Consider the following 22880-nt stretch of genomic DNA (forward strand, 5'->3'; position numbering starts at 1 on the left):
GACACCGGGAACTGGAGAGGCAAAGACAAAGAGAACTGGAAATAGAAAGGCAAAGACAACTTGAAAAAGAAAAACAAGAGTTGGAGCGACAGAAGAAGATTGAAAGAGAGAAACTGCGAGAGCAGGAAAGGGATAGACAGCAGGAACTGGAGAGGCAAAGACAAAGGGAGGAAGAGCGACAGAGAGAACTCGACAAGGAGAGAAAGCTGCTGGAAATCCAAAAGGAGAAACAGAGAATGGAGGAGCTGGAGAGACAGCAACTCTTAGAGTTTAAGAAACAGAAGGAGAAAGAAAAGGAGAGGCAGCAGATCCTGGAGCTTGAGAAGCAGAGACTTAGAGAGAAGGTGGAGAGAGAGGAGGCTGAGAAAATTAAACAGATGGCATTAGAACAGGAAATGTTAAGACTGAGAGAGCTTGAAAAAGAAAGGGAAAGACAAAAGGAGATGGAGAGGGAGCGTCAGAAAGAGATTGAGAGGGAAAAGCAGAGAGAGCAGGAGAGACAGAGACAAAGAGATTTAGAAAGGGAGAGACAGAGACAACTTGATATTGAGAGACAGGAACTAGAAAACCAGAGACTGAGACAACGAGAGATGGAGAAGGAAAAGCAGAGGAAGGAGGAGTTAGAGAGATTTAAAGAGATGGAGAGAAGACAGCTCTTGGAGTTGGAAAAGCAAAGGCAGGCAGAGAGGGAGAGACAACAAATTATGGAGCTTGAGAAGCGTAGACTGAGGGAGAGGATGGAAAGGGAGGAGGCAGAGAAAATGAGACAGATAGCCAAACAGCAAGAGGCAGAGAGGCAGCGACTAAAAGAAAAACAGAAGAAAGAGGAGCAAGAGAGGGCCAGGTTAGAGTCCTCACCTCTCAGGCCGAAAGTGTTGGATCTGGACTCTGTGCTCCGAAATGACCCATTTTCGAAGGCTACTCCTCAACGCAGTGACCCTTCAACACGTTGGAAGGAGCCATCTCCAAGAGCAGAAGAGTCTTACAAACCTGCCATCCTTGACATAGACTCTTTCACATCTCAAAGTCAGCTCTTCCCCAGTAAAGACTTGTTTCCTTTTTCTGGTATTCAGGGTGGAGATGCTGGGTTTGGAGCTAGATTACAGCCAACACCTGATGTAGATGTTAGCTGGAGGGTGCCACCACAGACTTCACTAGGTTTCACAAGCCCAGTATGGACAACGTCTCCTCAGGACCCGTGGGAGCTGCGGCCTGTTGAGATGTCTGTGGACAAACCCATGGCTGAACCCAGAAAACATGGCAACAAAGTCAGCCTAGAGCAACTCCTCCTCAGGCAGGAGGAGCGGCACCTGGCTCCACAGAGGCCTTGGCCTGCTGCGCTCGATGAGCCACATCAGTTGGCCCCTCTTTCCTGGACAGAAGCCAAAAGTGGAGGCTCTACAGGTGGACTCTCCAGCAGTGCTTCTGTAGAGCAGATATGGCTTCCCAGAGAGTCACGGGCTCAAGACAGCAGTGGAGAGGTCCGTAGCCACAGGAGGTCACAGGGATCTCAGGTGAGTCAGAGATATTTAGATAATACTTTTAGCAGCACAAATGAATAATTTGTATTCACTGGCATTCTGGGAATACACTCAGAGACCTCCTGACTTAGCCTAAAAAATGCTAGCAAGGAGTCCTAGGTTAGAAGTGACTTAGGACCTTTCTCAGAGCAGCTCTGAGCAAGGAAGGGACAGAAACTTTTACCTTAATGAGGAGGTGTGGTTGACCAAGTTGCTAGGTATGATGCATTCTTTTAACAGATGTGACTGGTCATCTTTTTGTGAGCCTGCAAGGTGTGGACATCCACTGGAAATTAAATTAACTGTGTCAGAATATGAGACTGTGAAAGAGCTGTGATTGTCTGATCACTCTGCTGATGGAGGGCTGACAGACCCAAGTCATCACTGCTGCACTATTGCATTTTTCCAGTTGCCAAATATCTTAGTGTTGTGATCACTTCCAATTCTGACTTTATTGCATTGGGTAGGAGATGTGAGCACATCTCTAATGAGATCAACCACAAACGGCATTTGGAGCATATTTCTCCTGCCTCTTTGTCTTTTCAACATTTTCACCTCTGCTTAAGAAACTCTTAAGCCTCCTTAAAAGTCCTCCTCCCTACTCCTAACAGTTTTTCACCTTAGGGACTCTCTTATAGGCTAAAATGCTTTGTGAATAGATTTTATCTTTACCAGGATCTAGTCTTTACTCTCAGGGGAAATTCTTAGAAACACAATGTGATAGCTTTTCTTGTGTAAATGTGCTGGAAGTAATCATAACATTTTTTTCTAAAGCAAAAGTCCATTAATCTCTGCCAATTCACTGTTAGTTAAGCCATATTTCTGCTCATTGGGGGACTGTAATGTATGTGTATGTGTGTGTCTCTCTTTTCTTTGTGTAAGTGGAGGACTAACCATGGCACCTGAAAGAAATCAGAAAGTTTAAATATAGTTCTATCAAAATTATCATGTGGCATATAAATATGTCTCACAGATTCACAACACACTACAGCATCCAGCATGGTAGTGAAGAGCTTTTAGGTATGATATAGATATGAGGTTGACTACTGTTCCTTTGTGTATGTGTGTAAGGAGTTAAACAGGATGCGCTCTCGCAGCGTGTCACGGCGATCAGCTCCTTCAAGTGTTGCTGTGGAGGGAAGCCTTTCCAGGATGAGGAGTCGCAGCGCTCACAGAGAGCAGGACCGCAACAGTTGGGTGAGTCAGGCTGCAGCTCGGCCTCCGAAACATTACAACTGGGTTCCAGGAAAGATGTAACTCAATGAGATGAGAAACTGCTGCCTGAGTCTGTGCTTAAGTTTGGTGGCTGGCTGTGAGCCCTTTATTATAATCACTGTTTTCATTTGGACTGTTTCTCACACAGCTCTGTGGAGACAGGGAGGGAAATCTGTTTGCACTTCAGTTTGCACTGTGAATGTGAGCAACACTGTTTGTCATGAAGAGAGTGTATGTGTGTGTATGTGTGTGTGTGTGTGTGGGGGGGGGTTTGTCTGTGTCTGTGTCTGTGTCTCATGTATTAAAGACAGACGGCATATAGAGGAATGCAGTTAGTCGACTGGGTGCTGACAGCTGAACGCTGCTGTGCTCAGGTAGTAAAGAGTTGGTGACTAATGCTGATGGCACGGCCTTTTAGACTCACCTCCACCCATCCCACGTCATGGCCAAACACCTTCTCAGGCCTGTAATTCAGGATGGGATTAGTCAAATGGTTAATGAGTACATGTTCTCACTGCTCGTTTAGTAGAAGCCTGTCAGCATGGTTCAGGGAAAGCTGTGAAGTGAAATGGCCCGTAATGATCATGGACCCTGCAGCCAAACAGACACGTCATATTTGTTTGGCTGTATTCCTCAGTGCTGATTGGTTCTACCTGTCATTACTAACTTTAAACCTTGTAGTTAGTACCTTTTTTTTTTTTACATTTTGAAATGGGTAAACTAAAATGTGTCTGTATATTTGCAGCTACACATATCACACAGATAAATCATCTACATTCAAGCATGAACAGTGTTTATTAATAAGCAGGGTTGGGTTCAGTTGACTCTTTGTCATTGAGACTGTAATTGTAGGTCCAGGTTGAAAGCCTACACACTATGAAACCAGAAGTACAGTTTATTGTGTCTCATAATTGCACACTGTATGATACAGAGCTCCATTTAAGTCACCATGAGTTTAAGGTTCACTACCACCACCTAGTGGTTGTGTTTCAGATTGTCACTGTCTCCCTTCCTGATGTCAGTGCATGTAGTTCCTCATTACTGTTTTCAGGTTGTGGTCTTTGGTTTGAAATAAGCTGAGTGACAGTCATCTGATATGCTTTTAAAGGTGGCAGCAGTGGAGCTAATGACAATACTGTTGGTTACAGGAATACACACTGTTCCAAAGATTACACCATGTTGCTGCTGCCTTGCAGTGTTTGAGCTACTGTGCTAGATACTTTGACCCATAATGCAATGCTGTTATATAATAGAATACAGTACTGGGTTGCATCACACTGTATGACCACCTCTTTACATTTGTTGATAATGTGGGAATTCAGCTTTTATAAAGCATTACTACTGTAGTGCTCATATGCGATCGCTTATTGGACTGCAGAAACAGTGTGACTACGATTATTCTCAATAATCATGTCACTACTAAAGTTGACCATGAATCTGTGTACAGTGTATAAACAATTAATGTTAGAGCTGCATCTGTCATTTTTGTCTATTAATTTACTCGTTTGAGCTACAATATGTCAGAAAATACTGAGAAATGCTTGTCACAGTTTCCTTAAGGACAGTGTGTCATCTATAAATAGTTTGTTTTTTCCAACTAATGGACCAAACTTTAAGATACTAAATTTATTATCACATGAGACAGTGAAAAGCAGCAAATCACCACAAGCAAGAAGGTGGAGCAAGAGAATGTTTGGCCTTTTGTGAGGAGAAAATGATTCAAACAATGAATCGATTGTCAAAATAGTTAAAAATTAATTTTCTGTTGATTGGCTAATAAATTACTTACTTGATCTCTACAGCAACAGTGCTTCTATGATAGTAGCAGGTACTCAAAATTTTATATTTTGCATTTGTATTTTAGTTGTTGGTCTGTGCTGTTTAGTAGTAAAATAAACCCCCTCTAGAAAATATGTTTTATAAGTCTGGTTGGATGGCTTAAGGATTTACAGATATCTGGCAGATATCAGATATGATTCATCTCCCTGCATTGTTTTTACTAACGGAAGCGTGTTCAGACTCAGATAGATGAGATAATAGCTGTGTGGTGACATCATTGCTTTAAGTTGGAGGGTCTGAGGTTGGTGAGTAGGGCAGAGCAGAGATGGGCACCGGGCTGAGAGCTGTGTTGTACATGTGGTCATGCTGCCTGACTCCACACTGCGTCTGGGTAAGTGATCGCACAACTCTCTTATTACAGATGTCTCTCTGTCGGATACATACATCCTCTTATACGATACTGAATGTAGGCAGTTATTATATACAGTATACCATATGTACTTTTGCTGCATCCTATTTCATCTCCTTTGTGTGGTGGCTGTTTGGGTTGCTGGCCGGGGCTGTGCACAGATTGATGTTGTCAGCAGAAGAGGGGAAGTGATGAGCAGCCATGACTCACTTCCCAGTTGGTGACGTTTAGTATTAGGAGGAGGAATATTAGGGATACTGGGAGCAGTACATCTTGTGATAAGTGTTTTTGTCTTTTCAAACATTCATAATTTTTCAATTAAAATCATTAGAGGGAATACTTCCTACCAAGGACACTTTACTCTTTTGTCATTTTTGATCAAAGCTACCAATGTACATTTGATGAACATGTAGACATGTTGGTACAATGTAACATTTGGATGTCATCAATTGATTTTAAGTAAGGCTTCAGCTAATTACTATTTTTATTATCCATTATTAGCAATTATTTTTGGGTTTTGTTTTTTAGTTGTCTATAAAGTTATGGAAAATTTACAGTGTAAAGGAGCATTGTGTAGGATTTAGTGACATCTAGCAGTGAGGAGTGCAACCAGCTAAAACGTCTCTCATATGCTAAGCAAGAATTCCCAGTTAGGTTTCCAACCAACGGTCAAATCCCAAAAGAATTCAATTTACAATCATTCATGTGAAAGGAATTTAGCAGCAAATCCTCAAATTTGAGAAGCTGGGACCAGGAAATGCTTCACTTGTTTGCTGAAGAAATTAGTCAAACAATTAATCACTTATTAAGTATAAAATACATTTTCCATCAATCGACTCACATTTTTTGCAGCAGTAATTTTGAAGATGACCTCAATGATCATATTAAGAAGACAGAATATTAGTACAATAGTAATATAATTTTGGAACCACACACCAGAGGAAAGTAATAACATTGCTTTAACTAATAGTGCTGTCACCTCCTGATGTATAATATAAGTAATTTAGCTTATTCAGGCTGTGTCACCTTGTCCTTAATAGCACCCAGGAAGAGGCAGCCATGTTCAGGCTGAGGAGTGTGAGAGAGGTCAGTTTGTGTGCTGTTGGAAACTGAAAACCTCACAGCTCACTTGTCTTTAGCACAGCACTTCAAAGAAAAGTTAATCAGATTACCTGTAGGGGGCATATGTGGGCAGGAATTCAGCTTTTATGAGCCCCTCTGTTCCAGTTTGCTCTGCGGTTAACTCTCTGAAGTGGGTCTGGTGTTGCCCGCCGTGGCTTTATTCACAGTACCAGTTCACTGACACCGCATCACCAGTGTTTAAGTTGGAAGTTAAGAGGTGTTTTGTAGTCTGTTCTGCCGTTTGCATGAGTCGGACTCTGAGCGAGATTTAAACAAACATTCACTTGACTGTTGTGATTCTTGCTTTTGTCTAGACTGCGCTGACAAATTGGTTGATGAGCATATAATCTCACTTCACTGATAAAGGCACACCTGTCTTTTCAGTGTTCTCTCTCATGCACGTCTAGTCGATCTATTTATAGTTTCTTCAACATGATCATGCACTGGTACTCATTCCTATCTGATTGTTTCACACTTTGTCATCCCCATTTTCTCGCTGGCTTTCTGATTTGAAAAGACTTGCTGTGTAGTAGCAACATATGCATTTTCATTTTCTATCTCATCCCTCCCTCTACATTTGTTTCCACTGCTTCTCTATTCTGGCTGTGACACTTCACTGTCTTGCCCTGCAACTGAATCAGGCTGGAGCGACAGAGCACCGCAGAACATATATCACCCTCCTCTCCCTCCCGCTCTGTATCAGGGACCTCCCATTCTCTCTCTCTCTCTCACTCCCTGACTCTGTTCCACACTCCCTCTCTCCACCCAGTTTCTCCTTGACAGTGAGTCCTATAGCGCTGAGTACAGAGAGCAGCACTGCTGACGCATTTTCTCCTACCTGCCCATACCTGCAGAAAAAGGCGAGGGGAGAAACATTTTCTTGCTGTTCTTCTCTCCTCTGGATTTGACTTCCCCTCCACACCGCTCTGTCTTGTGTCCACTGTTTGGCACTGCGTTGCTCTCTGGTTTTTCTTATGGAATACGAATGACTACAGCAGCTCTTCTTTTGCCACCAGCTGTCCTGCACCATTTCTCCTCGCAGCTTTTTGCCATAGGGTAGCACAATATCGGTCACCATGGGGATGTAGTCTTGTTGAATGGATTTTTCAACTTTTTAAGCTGGGCCTTGTTTTGGAGGAAAAGCATCACCGTAACCCCTGAGAGAGCTGTCAGGTCAGCTGTAATTGAGGCTGTGATCAGGACAAAGAAGCTCACACCTGGAGAACTGGCCAAGGTGTCACATGGCATTGTTGAAAAAATGATTTTCACTAACTAAATATCATTAGCACAGTGGACTATGATAGGAATTAGCAAATTGGACTTATATGATGGGAATAGATAACTGAATGTTGTGCCAAACATTGTCACTTCTGTACTTTAGTAGTTGTCTGTACTTCATGTGCTTGAAGCCAGAAAAACATGGCTGAGAAACCTGTTGGTAGATAGCGCAGCAGTTTTTCAGGCTCTCTCACAGAGTAGTGTCCGGCATAATTAATTGTAAGTGCTGACCTTACATAACCTTAATGTGCTCACTTGGTCAGTGTTAAGTGTATCACAGCCAGCATATCTTGTGTGCATCGAAATAAACATCAGAAAGCTTTACAATTCAGTTCAGGCCAACAAGCTGGAGCCTTGACGATGATGAGTTGAAACAGAGTCCTGACGGCTCCAGTGGGACTGCACTGCAGAAAGGCCATTTAGAAGTGAAATTAAGGAGAGGCTCAGTCCTGTTACGGTCAGGGACTGACTAGCATTTTCCGTGCTGCAGTGCTGCACGCAGCAGACGCTGTCAACATCACCACATTGGACTGGCTGAGCTGTGTTGTTGTTCTCTCTGTCACCTTCCTCACTGCTGCAGTATTGACCCAGCAACACACACCAGTGAATACCTACAACACTGTCCCTCTCCAGCATAACTAGACTCTAATGCTTCCCTGCTGCTGTGATAACAAGGGTCACAGCTGAGTTCGCAGACTCTATCCTGACACAGCAGGTCTTTCCAGTAGTGGCCTGTGATGGAGTATCTGGGCGACAAGCTGTCAGTGGCCCACTCTCAGGTGTCAGGATGGGTGGGAAATGTCCGTCGCTCCCTTCATGGGGCTCTCGGCTTTTTGTCCAGCTCGGTTGAGAGGGGAGGTCGGGGAGAGGACGGGACCGGGGACTTCAAGAGAACCAACTCCCTGCGCTCCCTGGCCTCCCGCAGCAGGGAGTCCATCCGCAGGTTTTCGCTGCGCAGCCAGCAACGTCTGTCGTTACGCAGGCGCACCGCACCCAACACCCCCACTGCTGTAAGACAACACACACACCAGGGAAGCACTAGTACCACATTTCAACACTGATACCAAGTATTTGCTGGACACCAGTGTGATTCATTACTTTAACTGACCCACAGAGTCAGTATTTGCTTTAACTATATGGTCAGCAGTATTACTATAACATCTGTTAAAGTTAAATAAAGCACAAGTGCAATTCAAGGCATTTTGCAGCAATGTCCATGCAGTTCTGTAATGTCACTGTGTTAACAGCTGCTCCTTCGTCAACTATTTGGTCTTAAGCCAAACATGTCAAGAACTTGTCCATCTGCCTCCTTGCTCCTTCTCATCTATCTTTCTTTTCTCTTTCCTTCTCTTTCTATCTGCTTTCATCCCTCCTCCATCTTATATTGTCCTTGTCACATAGTAAACAGTTTTCGTCCGTCTCTTTGTTTAGCAAAGCTGATGTTATACCAGTTCTTCAGGTCATAATGTCACCTGCCATTTGTGCTTTTAGTGATAAAATTTGGCATGAGGACTGACAAAAAAAGTATAAATGGTATTCCGATTAGAAATTATAATATATTCTTTGTCTTGCCAAAGAACTAAACTCTTCAAAGGCACACAAATGTGATTCCTTGGCTTCATATCATTTGTCTCCACCCTGACATTCAACCTAGCCTGTGCTCTATATAAAGGACAGATTTAGAAACCCATGTAGGGATACGGATACATTACAGTGAAGTTGTTCCTATCTTTAGGTTACGCCTGTTTGCTGAACTGTGGTGCAGCACCTCATGAGTCGTAACTCCTAAAGATAAGAAATGTTTTCATGACGTCTGTGTGGCTGTCAGTTGTGTTGGCACGGCTTAGTAAGTCTTACTGTGATTGTGGTCTGTGGGAGCATCAGGCCTCCCCACTGGGCCGGTGTTAAGTGGATGAGTGACAGTAAGAGGTCAGCAATGACTGACTGGTAATGGACAGTGACCACGTAGCCAGTAAATGAATGAGAGGAGGCAGCGGATGTGGAAATTAGGACCATTTCTCCCTGGGTACAAATTTGTTAGAACGGGTTTGTATGTTCAGAGATAGACACAAAGTAAAAAAAAAATGTTTCTGGTGTCGGAAATATGTGGGTCTGTGCATTATGACACCCAATACTAGCGACAACTGGCACTCCATGTTATTTTCTCATATGGCTATACAAGTATATAAAGATGGATATTGACATCTAATAGCTAACAGTCACTCATAACCTCAAATAGTTTTTCAAGATGACAGGTTTACAATCATTTGAGTACTCTCACGTGGCAAATGTGTCGTATCAGAAGTTGTGTTGATCTAAACTGCCGACTTGTTATGTCGACCAGGCTTTTAAAATGACCTTCCTGGTGTAATGAATGGTGGATGCACTTTAATACAAGCAGTAAACTTATGGAAACCACCATTTAAAGTAATTCAGCTGGTGTTAAACTCTTACACAATTAAATGTAAAGGTTATGCATGTGACATTCAGAGCATTAATATAGCAGCAACCTACAATTTACTATGTAAAGATATACTGAGTAATGGCATCCTGAGCAGAGAATGATGTCAAGCTACCTCTGTGTGTTGTAATCCAAGCTTCTTTGTTTGTTACTGTTAAAGATGATCCGGCCATGTGTGCATGGGAGTCTTTATCTCACTGGTTAGCGCATCACTGATGCTTTACAGTGGTTACCTCTGCTATTAGGATGGCATTGTCACATAAGCATGGTGCCCACCCTCTGGTTCCCACTCTTTAACACCATTAGCTCTGTCAGCACTGTTGTTGTTGTTTAACACTGTTTATGGAGTAAGCATAAGGACAAAACCATGTGTGAGAAGTATGCAAGTATGACTAAAGAAATATGTAATACAGATATAACTAAAATGTCTGGGTAAATGTAATTGCTATTATGCTGACATGTTTTGTATCTTCAAATAATCTGTTGGGTCAGCTATTAGCCCTTTATGTATATGCTGGACAAATGGCGCTCGCAGCAAATTGGAGATATATCGATCTGGTCCATTAAAAGATAATCATTTTACTCAAAAATGAGCCATGTTGGCAAAAGCCACCAGGACAACAAACACGGGGCTGAAAGCAATGAGAATAATCCTTTAAGTCAGGTCCAGTGCTCTCGGAGTGAAATTCCTAAGCCAAGTCAGGTTTTTACATTCTTTCCCTCTGTTCTTAGGAGACGCTTTGTACAGCATTGAGCCCTGAGTCTGTAGGAACCACTTATGTAATGAAAGGGTAACACAGTACTGTTGGGTTTGCCTTAGCAGACTTCATCTCAATGTAAGCCCTCAGACATGCGGCTAGAATGTCCATTTGTTGACATGAGATTAGAGCTCGTGGGAGCAGTTGTTTTGAATATCTGTAGGATATTGATATTGATTACTGCTGTGTGCATGAGTGCACGTAGAGCATATTTTCCCACTCCACCTTAGCTGGATTGATAAGAGCAGATGTGGGGAGAATGTGGGAGTGGTGACTGCAACTATAACGTTGTGGTTGAATGTGTTTTTATAGCTGTTAATGGAGATGCTCACGTCAGATCCCATTTACAATAACCTGGATAAGCTCATACCACAATCATGAGCCACGGCACAGCCATGCCAGCTGTCTGTTGATGTTGGCTGCAGTACTGAGTTATGTGAATACCTTAACAGAGATTACTGTGGTTTACAACGTCTGATTTGAAGATAGCACACACTGTAAAGACTGCAGCACTGATCAGGATCCCAAATTGCACACACATTCTTTGACAATGCTGTTAAGTGGGTCATAAGCTTGTGTTTTAGATGCTGTGTTCATGTAAACACACTTATTATATCTACAGTAGCTACTCACTTTGTGTTCTTCGCTCTGATGTAAGACCATCTGCTAGGTGCTTTACAGCAGAGCCCTTCCCTTTTCAAAGAACAGCAATGCAATTATTCACTTTCCATTTCACTGTTGAGGTTGGAGCAACCCACAGACCACTGTTTCTCCATCCTGTGTGAGTGTGTTGTCGGGTTATATGTGGCACCCGACGAACAGTGTGTTATCAAGTGGTAGTTTCCAAGGCCTCGTCCCAGCCCCTTCCTCCTCAGATTGTCAGTCAGCCACATATAGTGATCAGCCCTTTCTCTCCTTCATCCTTCCATTCATCCGCTCTTTGTTATGTTGTTTCCCCCGACACACCCTTCCTGTCTCTGCGAAGCTGGCTATTGCTAATGTTATTAAGGAAAAGCCTTCCGCCTGACGGCTATAAATCATTGCTACTGGACCTGTTGGTTCAGTCGGCCTCCTTGCTGAACCAACTATATGCTCCATGTTTGTAGTTGATAGAACGGCCCACACCTGTGAGTGTCCATTCAGCAGAGCAAGTGAACTGATCTCAGAGCTTAAAAAATGTTGTTGGTTTTTTTTATTGTTAGGCCAATAAACCTGTCTAACCTGTCATTGTCTGTAGATTAATGCAGACTGCACCAAAAGAGAACGTAGAAAGAGTCCAGTTAAGGTTCAGTACTGAGGCTGTGAAAAGCCCCTATTTTACTGAATAATATATGCTGAGAGATTATGAAAGAGCCTCTAAAAGGCTTTACAACTTCTGCTTTGAGCAGCCTGCTATAAGTCATGTCTTTTTAGCTGCAGTGTAAAGGCACCTCTCCTCAACATGTTCCAGCAAAGGCAATGTTTGCCCTCTACGCTGATCAGGGGAGGGTGTGTTCTGGGTGTGTTTATGTTGAGTAACACACACTCACACATAGGATAGGATTTTTTATCACCAGAATTTACGAGACCTGGTTTTACGATTTCTTGGCATTTTGACAACCATCATAGCAGTTTATAGTGACAGGTAGAAGAGAGTTGGATGACATAATAGCAAGATCTCCAGCTGGAACTGGGAGAGGAATTCAAAACCTGCCCATTTTCTTACCTCTGCACACCTGGTTAGTTTCTTAATTAAATGGGCATGATTGTCTGTTTCTGAAAAATACAAAAAAATGTCTGCAGTAGCCCTCCTGATTCTGCTGTCAGAAAGGTGTTTTCAGACACTGTTAATGGGCCAATATGCTTTAACTGAAGTGTTTGTTATATGGTCAAACAAACAATATCTGAAATCCCCATTAAACACACATCTCCTCACAATTGATTGGGGCTGCTTAAATTTCTTTCTAAAATCATCAAAGTATGTGGCGGTGAGAAAGTTGGCAGGTTTTGAACTATTCCTGTCACTTTTTGGATGTACAACCAAAAGCAACACTATGAATGTCTTTCAGGAGAGACAGTTTGGAAATGTGCACCAGTATCCACATAACCGATTGGGAAGTGTCGTCACCTCACTGAAGCCCCTCTTTTACATGCAGTCTATCCCTGAAGTGGTTAGGAACATCTCTTGCATGGGGTTAAGTGTGAATGGGAGTAGAGATCAATATTCAGGGAAATCTGTACCACCAATTTCCTACCAGAAGACCTAGTTACATTTATGGGAAAATTCTTTTATGACTGTTGTGAATGAAAGCAGCAACATTGCAGGCACAAGCATTTAAAGGGTTACGTTTTTCTGACGAAAGGTGCTTTCACTAAGGGTGAGCAAAACAATCATAAGACTCCACTAATGAGGTATTTGAATCCGCACTTTGTTTACGGTATAGTATTTACGTCAGTGCTTGCAAAAAAGCATTACTTGTCTTGCAAACTTGTTGAATAGTAGATTACAAGAACACTGGCAATGGATGAAAACAGCTCCTTGCCATGTTCCTGAAAATAACTAGAGACATCTTCTGCCGCGTACACGTACATCCTGCCCTGCCCCATTGTCGTCCTCTGTTGAGTTTTATAGCAGTTTGGATCGATGAGTTTTGCATTAATGCCATCTGCTGGACTGTCTCATGCCCCATCTATTCCAGCCTTGTTAATGGCCTGTGTGAAAAGGTGCAATATGGAAATGTTCCTTAATGTAGTGCATGTGTGAACAGTGGAAATCACTATTGGTGCCTGAAAGCTTATCCAGTTTTTCACCTGTGGCTGCTTGGAACAGCTATAAACATTTTTGCCCTCTGACTATATGTCACAATAACTAGATCTTCTCAAGCATACAGTGCCCCTGAGGCCCAGACACACCAAACCAACATCAAAGAACTAGCAGGGACCAAAGCCGACTGATTTGCGCCTCATGTCGCCTGAGTCTCGGCCAAAAATTGCACATGAACACACCGCAGACACTATGGCTGATGGCTAACCAGCACGCACGTTTTGCACCTGCGTGAGAGGAAATAACTCACCACACCAGCAGACAGCGGGAGTCATTAAAAAAGGGAAATCGGAAGACCGTCTTGACGCTAGTTAGCCAGTTAGCATATTAACAACACAATTCAATGTTGAAGGAACAAAGCATATTTATTATGTACCAGCAAACAATAACACAAAGAATTACAAACTATTTCTTTTGAACTGCTCAGTGGCTAAAGAAAAATAATCTTTCCTCGTGTAACAAGTTTGTTTTGATCTCACTACATCTTGAGCTGTTTCTCTTATGCGCTGAACTGAACTTCCAATGATTTCATTCACCAATGGGCTCTGCCGTTGCTGATTTAACATTCTAAAGTGGCCCCAAAAAATGGGGGTCAAGGAGGGCCAATGGTGCGGGACACACTGCAGAACGACAGACACTCACCAACAGCCCAACATTGTCTGATGGCACCCCATCAGCTTTGTCTATCAGGGCCTTTAGAAAATCCATGTGTTATCGATCTATAGTGTTTCTGTTGATATAGAAGTGAATAAATCGCACACTGATGTTTCTATAGTTCAGACTCACTATCGTACATTTCTCTTCATAGCCTATTCTTTGAGGGAGACCTACTCATCTAGCTAAATTAGCATTTCACTGACCCAAAGATCACTAGATAAGTGGAGTATGTGCTTAGTGTGTCTGCATGTCCAGCCTACAGTCTGATTTGGCCCAGAGGTTTTGTTCATTGTCAGCGGGAGCAGGACTCTGAAGTGCGTTTATTTAAGGGTAAGTGGCGCGACCCTGTGATGTCAACTTGAAAAGTGTGAGTGCTGAAAATCCTTGAGAAGAGGATGAACATGAGAACAAGTGCTTTCTCAGATGCAGGGAAAGTGTTGAACGCCGTTCTCACTATTCTTTGTTTTCTTTTTGTTTTCCTGTCAGGAAAGGCATAGCTGATGAATGACGTCCTGCGCTGCTGTTCTTTTTTTTCTCACTGTTCTTAGCTGTGTTACGCTCCCTCAATCAGAACGTATCACAGTCACATTCTACCTCGAATGTTCTTTTTATCTTATTGTCTCTCTTTGCCCTTTTTGAAGTACTCTTGTACCTCTGCTCTCACATACGCAAAGAAAACAAGGATGGCATTCATGACGCTCTAAGAATGAGAACTCTGATCCACTGTCACTGCTCATATAAACATCACTAGAGAACTGCTCTCATAGTCTAGGAACCTGGGCAATTACAGAGCCAGGTGTATCACATTTCTCTGTCCACCCCTCGGGCAACATCTGAGGACAGAAGGATTTTCTATTGTTTTTCCCTATATAGGCCAGGGTTATCGGTTCATGTGCAGGCGTGCCTCTGTGAGTCCTGTGTGCTTTTGAGACAGTATGTCCTCTGTACCAGCCTCATTAAAAGAGGCATGGTTCAGTAGACAGCAAACACACACTCAATCACCCACCACTCTTCTCTGTTTTTGTCCCCGCTCTGGTCCTGTCTCCATTAACTCATCCTTTCACCTTTTCATAACTGTACCACTGCTGGCTGCTCAAGCTTGACAGGAAGCAGCTCTGTTAGCAAGACCGTTGGCTCCTCACTACTGTACTAGCTTGGCTTAGCGAAACAAAAAAATCTGAAAAGACTGTTAACAAATATTTACCAAACTTAAGTAGGGTTTGCATGTCAAGTGTCAAGTGAGAGCTGCTACTGGTGTCTCTCATGCTGGTCTGTTATGTAACTCAGATCCAACTTGATTCCTCCTCATTCATTAATGATTGCTCTCTCCCTCCTGCTCCCAGGTGCAGCAGAAGCAAAGTGGCAGTGGTGACGAGGAGGGGAAGGACTCTGGAACACCGGCCCGTGACACTGACAGTCAGTATGGAACCTGGGAGACAGGACTGCGCACCGATGACAGGTAAACATACTGTTGTCATGATGTCACATGGAATGTGGGGTTTTTTGTGTACTGTGTGTTTACAAGTACACAACACAAGTCAATTTTCCTAAACAATAAAAGTTGTCCATTGCATTGTACAAAGGCATGCAAACGCAACTATGGCAAGTGCATTAGGTCAGAGTTCATTCATTCAGTCATTATCCGTAAGTGCTTGTCCTGTTGAGAGTCCAGGGTTGGGGGGGGGGGGGGGGGGGTACAGGCTGTCGCCAGACTGTCACAGGGCCGACACATGGAGGCAGACAACAATTCACGCTTAGGTCAAAGTTGAAAAGGTAATATACTGTATATGCAGAATAATCAATGACAACAAAAAGTGATTTGTGTAGTAGTTCCCCCATAGGTTCAACTGTGAGATGTGTTCAAGCAGCAAGTTTGCCACAAAGCTTTTTAAGTCTAATAAATAAACAAGATAAACTCACTTGTTATACCTGATATCCTTATTAAAGAGAAAAATACAGCCATACACCTTCTGAATTCAAGTTTCTTTCTTCCACTAAACTAAGACTAGTTTCACTGTGCTGTTAGCTCATTGTAAAACACACTTCACTCAAACTCGAGAGAAACAAAATAAAACTCAAAACCGTCTGGGTTTGTCCTTCCACTGTTCCATCAATCACCATATGCTGTAGCACCATGTACTACATGCTGTTTTCCCCGCTGTTTCTGTCTGCGGCAAGCCTAGTAGTGGCTCTTGCTTGGTCTATGGAGGCATACCATTAAACTACCAAATAAAATGACAAAGATCCACCCAACCCTGGTTTATAACAGTTGGATTAAACTGGACTTAATTAAAACTTGACTGTAGGCTTGTACCACTAAAAGAATTCACTTAAACCTATCATTAGCTTTTGTTGGCTTAAAAAGGCAGAATAAGTCAAATGTGTGATGTTTAAGTTCTTATAGCCTATATAATTTTGATCTTTTTTTTTTTACTTTGAATCAGATACCTGATAACAGGAGAGTTTAACAGATGTTTCATACCATTTTTAATAGATAGATATAGATATAGGCATAAAAATATCTCTGTATCATGGATGTAATGCTGTGGTGTGGACATGTGCTTTGCAAGTTTTAAGGAAACTAGCAAGATGGATGTGTTTCTGCCTTTATTGTACATCTGTCTATGAGTGACGTACCTCCTNAGATATAGACATAGATATAGGCATAAAAATATCTCTGTATCATGGATGTAATGCTGTGGTGTGGACGTGTGCTTTGCAAGTTTAAGGAAACTAGCAAGATGGATGTGTTTCTGCCTTTATTGTACATCTGTCTATGAGTGACGTACCTCCTTTAAAAGTAATTGTCAGAGCAGTATAAGTCATTAGAGATCAGATTTGAGATTCTGACAATCTCCCGTTGTTGTGGATCCTCTGATAAAGAACTGTGTACAATTTCATTTTATCTGTTCATGATTTGAAATAGGAATGCACCGAATATTCGGTAACCGAATATATTCGGCCGAATATTGCAAAAAAAACACACATTCGGTATTCGGTAGAATAAGTTAAAAGCAAGGCCGAATAATAGCGGCGTGTTTTGATAACGCAATCAAACAGTGTGCTGTGACCGGCGGAGTAAAATGTCGGCAGTGTGGCGATCCACCCGTCACCGTACTCGCATTTGCGACTAAAAATAGTTTTGAGCGAGCAAAATAGGCTTAAATCATTCAGCACGCTTTGCGAGCAGCCTACAGATTTCAACCACCAGCAGGAACGAATGGCGAATCCCACCGATTGTGGGTTGAACGGGGGTCACAGACACAGACAGTAATGTATTCCTGTCAAATACGGTGGCCATTGGCTTACCGGCGACGGAGGAGTCGGCTTCAATAATATCCTCTTCTTGGCGTCATGACTGCCCAAAAGTACCTGAACAGCCGAGCCAGCCGAACACAGGTATGTGACGTGTCAGAGGAGAAACGAGCCTTTTACGGCCCACAAACCTCACCGCACTTTAGGGACTGTTCTTTACTTATGAAGGGACTGTCAGGGGAGGAGGGTGGCTGGTTGATTCTTATTTTATTAATTTATTTTATTTTGATCCCTATGTTAATCACTGATTGATGCTGTTTTTGAAGTATGAATAAGTCAGTAAGTAATTTATTCCATTGAAATATCATTGATGTATTATAGAAAAGTGATTTATCTTTTCATAAATGACAAAAGGCACATCTGCCTCATTTTCGCTGTGGTATCGTGATACTACTCAGAACCATGATATTTTTATTGGTATCGTACAGTGGGTCCCAATATTGGTACCCTGACAACACTAATCTGGAGGGGGTTCATCTGCAAAAACTAATGAAAAACTAAACAATAATATTCGGTACTCGGTATTCGGCCAAGCATTTAATATTATTCGGCTTCGGCCACAAATTTTCATTTCGGTGCATCCCTAATTTGAAACAATCCCCTGAAAAGACTAAATCCAAACATGAATCAGTCCTGCTAACAAGTGTTGTTTACCTGTGTAGCCACAGCTGTGCCACAGAAAGCCATTGTTGTGGCAGGATAAACAATTGTTGATAACATTTGTCGTTTTTTGTAGCTCTGGGGGAATAATAATTATAAAAAGTTAAAATTACTCCAGCACTACCCTGTAACACAGACAGATTGCTCCTCCGATTGCAATCTGTCACTGACCTCCTGTGGTCAGAAAATAATATCACAACATTAACCAGTACTGATAACAATGGCTAATATTTCAATTCAGAATTGCAAAAAAAAGGAGTATTGTATTCTATCACATCTATATTTTCATATGAATATCTTCTGTTTAGGCTTGCAGTTCATTTTTAGGTGCGTCTGCTAAATCACGGCTTCCCACAGTCGAGTCAACAAAGGAAAAGATATGACTCAGACTCTGTTTGATTGTAACTGTGGTTACAGCAACCACACAGTTGTTTTCAGAGGTGTTTCCTTACTTTTTCTGTTTTCTTTTTCCTTATTTCAGCCTCACTCCTGCCACTCCTAGTTCAGAGAGCAATCTCAGCCCTTCACCAAGGAAGCCCACTCCCGCACACACACCTGAAGATCCTGCCTCACAGTTTGATACTGACACTGTGAACAGCCTCCTTCCTTCATCCTCATCTGAGAGCCAGCCACTCCCTTTCCCTGATGTAAGAGCAATCTGAGTTAGCCACAGCTCACTTCTTTTGATGGAGCATATTACCACATGTGGCATTATTAGTCTCTCATGTCCGATGCTGGTTAATTAAGATGTTCTCATTTGTATCAGCAAAAACTGATCAATAATTGTGCCCTTGATTATACCGATATGTTTACGGGGTGGCTGATGTATTTTTTGTGTGTGGATGTCCAGGTCCCTGTCACTCTGTTAGACACTAGTGCTCTTCGCTCCAGAGCCCAGCTGGGGAAGAAACGAGCACCACGGACACGGCCCTCCAGAGCTGCCAGACAGAGTGCTCCACAGAGAGAGGAAGAAACCACTGAGGACTGGCGTTACAGAGACTCCACAGGTTAGCACTTGACACCAAACAGGATGAGCTAAAATCTTGAAAAGGTTTTATTCCTCAGTATACTCTAAACAGGTGTATGTGAAAATGATGCACCCATAAGTCTGATGGTATTGTCCAAATGCACTTTTAATCTCTTAGAAATGGAGGACTACGTTTTTTAATGGACTATACTGTACGCACACATACGACAATAATATGTGTTCTCCCTATGACAGAGGCAAAGGTTGAGAGTAAGGACGCTGACTCGGACTCAGAGGAGCAGGCCAGAGGAGCTGACTCCAGCCCTGCTCTTTCCTCTCAGCCACAGAGGATCGCCCTGTTCCCTGGGATGGACCCTTCAGCTTTAAAGGTGAGCCTCACTTGTGCATTTGTCAGATGTATTCACCATTAGCCCTTTTCCGTACACGTGTGCTTGCTTGGCTGGGCTGGTGTTAAGGTGTACGCTATGAACATTGTCCTCAACTGCATTGCATTGTGGTATATTTATGCCAGCATAGTGTCCAGTGTTTGCGCACTGTAATATTTCAAAAGATATAGTATGTAGTTCAAATACTATTAGTTTTATAATAGGGTTTTGGACGTACTAAAAAATCTTACACACTGTTTTAGCCTACTAAATAGTATGTAAGTGTGGAATTTCTGACATATCCCATGTGAATGACATCAGCTGTTAGGAAGTGAACATGGACCCAAGCTGTTGCCTGGCAATGCAGTTGAAACAGTCAGTTGCACTGTGTAGTGGTTGTTTGTAGCCAGCTACATATCATCATGGATGTTCAGACTGTTGTCACAATTTTGCTTGGGATCTACCGGCAATGGAATTGGAGGCTATTTTAACACGTCGCTAAATCGTCCCTGAATAACAACAACACCTATCTGTCATGTGCTGTTGGCCAGACTCTGGAGATGGCCCATCTCAGCCAAGACTCTGCACAACATGGGGCATTTAAACTGTTGATAGAAATCCATATCAGTGTGGCATGGTTTGACTCATCACAGCCATAAGAGCCATTGGAAAAGCCCTACAGAGGTGCATGTGAACCAGTCCTCTCTAATGCTGTATGTTACTTATCAGTATTTATTGTTTTGCCCTCTCTGGTCATGTATTTTTAGTTCTTAAATGTGTCCCATTTCCGTTGTCAGGCCCAGCTGAAGAAGAGGGGTGACTCTGACAATCAAATCGATGGAGCTTCTTCCTCTCCCTCCCAGCTTTCTCGCTCTCCCAAGTCCCCCTTCCTTGCCAGGGCAGCACGTGTACTGCCCCCACCTGGCGGGAAAGAGAATGGGTAACTCCAAAAGTTACAGAGAACTTATTTACTTTAGGGACTGGAACTTGTTTAGCTTTTATTCCCTGCATTAACTTTGCTGTCCGTGTCTTATCTGTGTAGCGAGGAGGACTCACCCCAGTGGTTGAAAGAGCTGAAGTCCAAGAAGCGCTTGAGTCAGTATGAAAATGAGAGCTAAGTAAATAATGAGGTGAGACAGTTTTTGAAAGTTCTCTTTATCTTTCACTGTGTATTAATCATCAAAAACAATTATTTCCACTTGTGACACCTGTTACCCTCTCATGCTCCCTCCCAGGTTGCCTTAACAGATGAATCTATATGAAACAGAAGCCTTAACGATCGACCCAGAGAGGAGGAGAGGTGAATCTACAGCTGCTGATGTTTGTTTTTTTTTCTCTGTTTTTTTGTTCTCTTCTCATCTGGGTTCATAAATGTGCATGGTGCCTTTTTTTTTACGGAGAGTCTCTGTCCTATGGAAAAAGAAAAAACAAGCAAGGAGGAATAAAAACACCAGGCTGCTCTGCTTTATCCATTTCATGCTTGAACCTGTCGAAACTCTCCTGCACCAGGAGGCACTTACACGAACATTTTAATGGGGACCAGGTGAAGTTGAGGGGGAAAAGGGAGAGGGGGGCGATTATTGATAATTATTTCCTGTCAGGCCGCATTTCAGGAAATGGTTAACTTGTGGGACCACGACGCCTCTTTATCCTGGACGTGCTTCATCACATGCTGGAGGACAATCCAGCCAATCCTCTTCGAGATGTTTGTATTTAGTTTCCTTACTCGACTAATATGTACAAGGTGGCCCTGTCTGCGTTGGACATGATATTGGTCAGTGGAGGCTGCTGATGGGAGTCACACAAGCATTGCCATAGGATAACATTTCAGACACTAATGATTTTCCTTCTTTAACATAGAGAACAAATCACTGCTGACTTGATTGCCAGCCAGAGTGTATATCATGTTAGTAATTGTAATCAGGAGATGTTATATTTGTATTATTGTTGATTTAACAGAGACAGAGAGCTAGTTTTGAAAACATTAAGCTGCATCACTACAATAGACTTTGTTACACTCCGCGACCCTAACAGTGTCACAGTTGTTGCATAGTGTATATATGTTTTTGTCTAAGTATCTTTTTTGTCTTTGTGGAAGAGGGACAGGGGACTTTTGGCCAAGTGACTTTGCACCTGTCAATCATGCACACTCCTTATCAGCACAAATACACTCTTTGATCTTTTTTAAAAAACACTAATCAGCCTGTCTTCCCTCCTTTAACAGACTGAACAACTGTAGCTGTAAGCATTCATTATAAGCCATACTTTAACCTTGTAGCCCTCACACACTCCACTTTTTTTTTTTCCAACGAATGTGCAATTTCCCTCAATTTGTGTCCCCAGTAATGTGCATGCACAATCTTTGCTGTCAAACCAGGCGTTGCTTAAACTGACTGGTGCAGAGTGTCGGGTTGTTGGCTCACACTACTCCAGTGGAGGGATGTTTGTTCACCACATTGTGTGAATGACTCCACCCTCTGTTACTCCAAATAAAATTGAACATTTGCACCTGCTTTCCAACTTCACTCTAATCTTCCTCATGTTTGCCATCCACCCAACCACACTGCGCTCCTATAAAGCACTTTGTCACTTGATGCACTACAGCACTGACCTCTGCCCCCGTCTTGTTGGACATGTCTCATCTCCTGTATTGTTGGAGTGCTAATGCAATGCAAGTGAATGTGTCGATCGAATCTTCGGAGTGATTGTCCCTGGTTTCTATGTACATGACGTTTTACTTTGTCATGAAAGTTAAGGGTTTATTTTTTATGTCCTCCTTTGTCCTTTTTTCATTCGAAAGTAAAGATGTATATTGCACTGTGTTGTACTGGCCAGTGTCCTAAAGTGAATACATTCTTAATAAAATTTACTTGACTTGAGCTACACATCTCGGTCTGGTGATTCTAATTTAACCCTGTGAACATTAAAAATTCCATGGGTATTTCTGTGTTTGGGGATTGCTATGTGCACTCCTTTAAAAGTCTTAATTAGGCTTAATGGGGCTAACTATTTTTATCAAACTATGTAAGTCACATTTAGTCAATCAAGGTCTGTGAATAAGAACAATGTTTGCAGGTCCTCAAAAAGTCTTGAAATGTTTCAAATTCAATTCTATAATTATTTGGCCTTGAAAGTTATTAAATAGTCTTAAGTTTGAATTTTATCTAATTTAATTTATCCATCTTTTGATTTCTTTTTGTCAAAATAAGTCAAGCTCTTTGGTGTGAAAGTTCATATGTCTGATATTACAAATCTTTAAACCTTCCACTGGATCTAATACTAAAGGATGTTCTGTCCGTCCATCTGTCCTATTCTTTTGAATTTGAAATCTCAAGAATCCCTTTAAGGAATTTGCTCAAATTTGGCACAAATGTCCACCCGGAGTCAACATTGAATTTATGAGATTTGGTCATCAGAGTTCAAAGGTCACTGTAACCTCATCTGTCTCATTCTTGTGAACGCAGTATCTCAAAAACACCTTGAGGGAATTTTTCAAATTTGACACAAACATTCACCTGGACCTAGCGATAAAGTGATTAGGATTTTTTTG

At 42.3% G+C, this 22880-nt stretch overlaps 1 protein-coding gene across 1 annotated transcript in view; it reads left to right on the forward strand.

The window, feature by feature from the left end:
* The window catches only part of si:ch73-138n13.1 (titin homolog), a 30274-nt gene extending 8065 nt beyond the window's left edge, over positions 1–22209 (forward strand). Inside the window, exons 6-14 of the mRNA XM_050051140.1 lie at positions 50–1514; positions 2592–2717; positions 15346–15461; positions 18459–18624; positions 18828–18984; positions 19200–19333; positions 20128–20270; positions 20373–20460; positions 20566–22209. Coding sequence (XP_049907097.1) covers positions 50–1514; positions 2592–2717; positions 15346–15461; positions 18459–18624; positions 18828–18984; positions 19200–19333; positions 20128–20270; positions 20373–20448 — 2383 coding nt within the window. The 3' untranslated portion in view covers positions 20449–20460; positions 20566–22209. The remainder of the gene's footprint in view (positions 1–49; positions 1515–2591; positions 2718–15345; positions 15462–18458; positions 18625–18827; positions 18985–19199; positions 19334–20127; positions 20271–20372; positions 20461–20565) is intronic.
* Positions 22210–22880: the final 671 nt, after the last annotated feature.

Source organism: Epinephelus moara, chromosome 8 (genome assembly GCF_006386435.1).
Source record: "Epinephelus moara isolate mb chromosome 8, YSFRI_EMoa_1.0, whole genome shotgun sequence".
In the NCBI taxonomy this organism is placed as follows: domain Eukaryota; kingdom Metazoa; phylum Chordata; class Actinopteri; order Perciformes; family Serranidae; genus Epinephelus; species Epinephelus moara.